The sequence below is a fragment of the Ceratina calcarata genome, unplaced genomic scaffold (genome assembly GCF_001652005.2).
Source record: "Ceratina calcarata isolate Rehan_Ccalc_2016 unplaced genomic scaffold, ASM165200v1 scaffold33.2, whole genome shotgun sequence".
Lineage (NCBI taxonomy): Eukaryota > Metazoa > Arthropoda > Insecta > Hymenoptera > Apidae > Ceratina > Ceratina calcarata.
Genome location: NW_017155734.1, coordinates 1,126 through 1,781, shown reverse-complemented (window position 1 = coordinate 1,781; position 656 = coordinate 1,126). Strand labels below are relative to the sequence as shown.

The following is a 656-nucleotide window of genomic DNA, read 5'->3' as shown; positions in this document are numbered from 1 at the left end:
ATGTAAAGAAAAGTATTAATATAATTTGAAAAATTAGTTTACTCTCTATAATTAGTGCTTAAGTATTCACAATTATTTGTTACCTCTCCATATTTTATTTATAACTCGATGATATTTTGGAACTGGATCTTCAGAATGCAAACTGTTCAAGCAACGATCTAATTTCGTTTTCTTTTCAGTGAACATGATCAACATCACCCGATTAACTTTGAGTCATAACAAGCTCCAAGGTACTCGTAAAAAGATCTTTACACGAATCGCTAATGAAATTTACTTACTTACTTAAATTATATTTCTGTAGCCGTGCCACCGGGACTTGCAAACTTAGTTAATCTGGAGATATTGAATCTCTTTAATAACCACATTACCGAACTTCCAATCTCGTTATCGCAAATGCCGAAGTTACGAATCCTTAACGTAGGGTGAGTTTCTTAGCAAGGCATTACTCGTTAGTATTAATTCGTTTAAACTCATTTGAACGAGTTTACAGAATGAACAGACTGGACGTACTTCCGCGTGGATTCGGTGCATTTCCGGTATTAGAAGTTCTCGACTTAACGTACAATAACTTAAGCGAGAAGAATCTACCAGGAAACTTTTTTATGATGGGTCAGTTGATAAATCAAGAATTACGATTATAATTTAATATATGGTAC

The 656-nt window shown here is 33.5% G+C and overlaps 1 protein-coding gene across 1 annotated transcript in view; it reads left to right on the top strand.

Annotated features, from left to right (window-relative positions):
- The first annotated feature begins 34 nt into the window (after positions 1-34).
- LOC108624840 (ras suppressor protein 1-like) overlaps positions 35-656 on the top strand; it is a 1,747-nt gene continuing 1,125 nt past the window's right edge. The window contains exons 1-3 of the mRNA XM_018024401.2: positions 35-230; positions 302-422; positions 491-609. Of these exons, the coding sequence (XP_017879890.1) occupies positions 185-230; positions 302-422; positions 491-609 (286 nt within the window). The 5' untranslated portion in view covers positions 35-184. The remainder of the gene's footprint in view (positions 231-301; positions 423-490; positions 610-656) is intronic.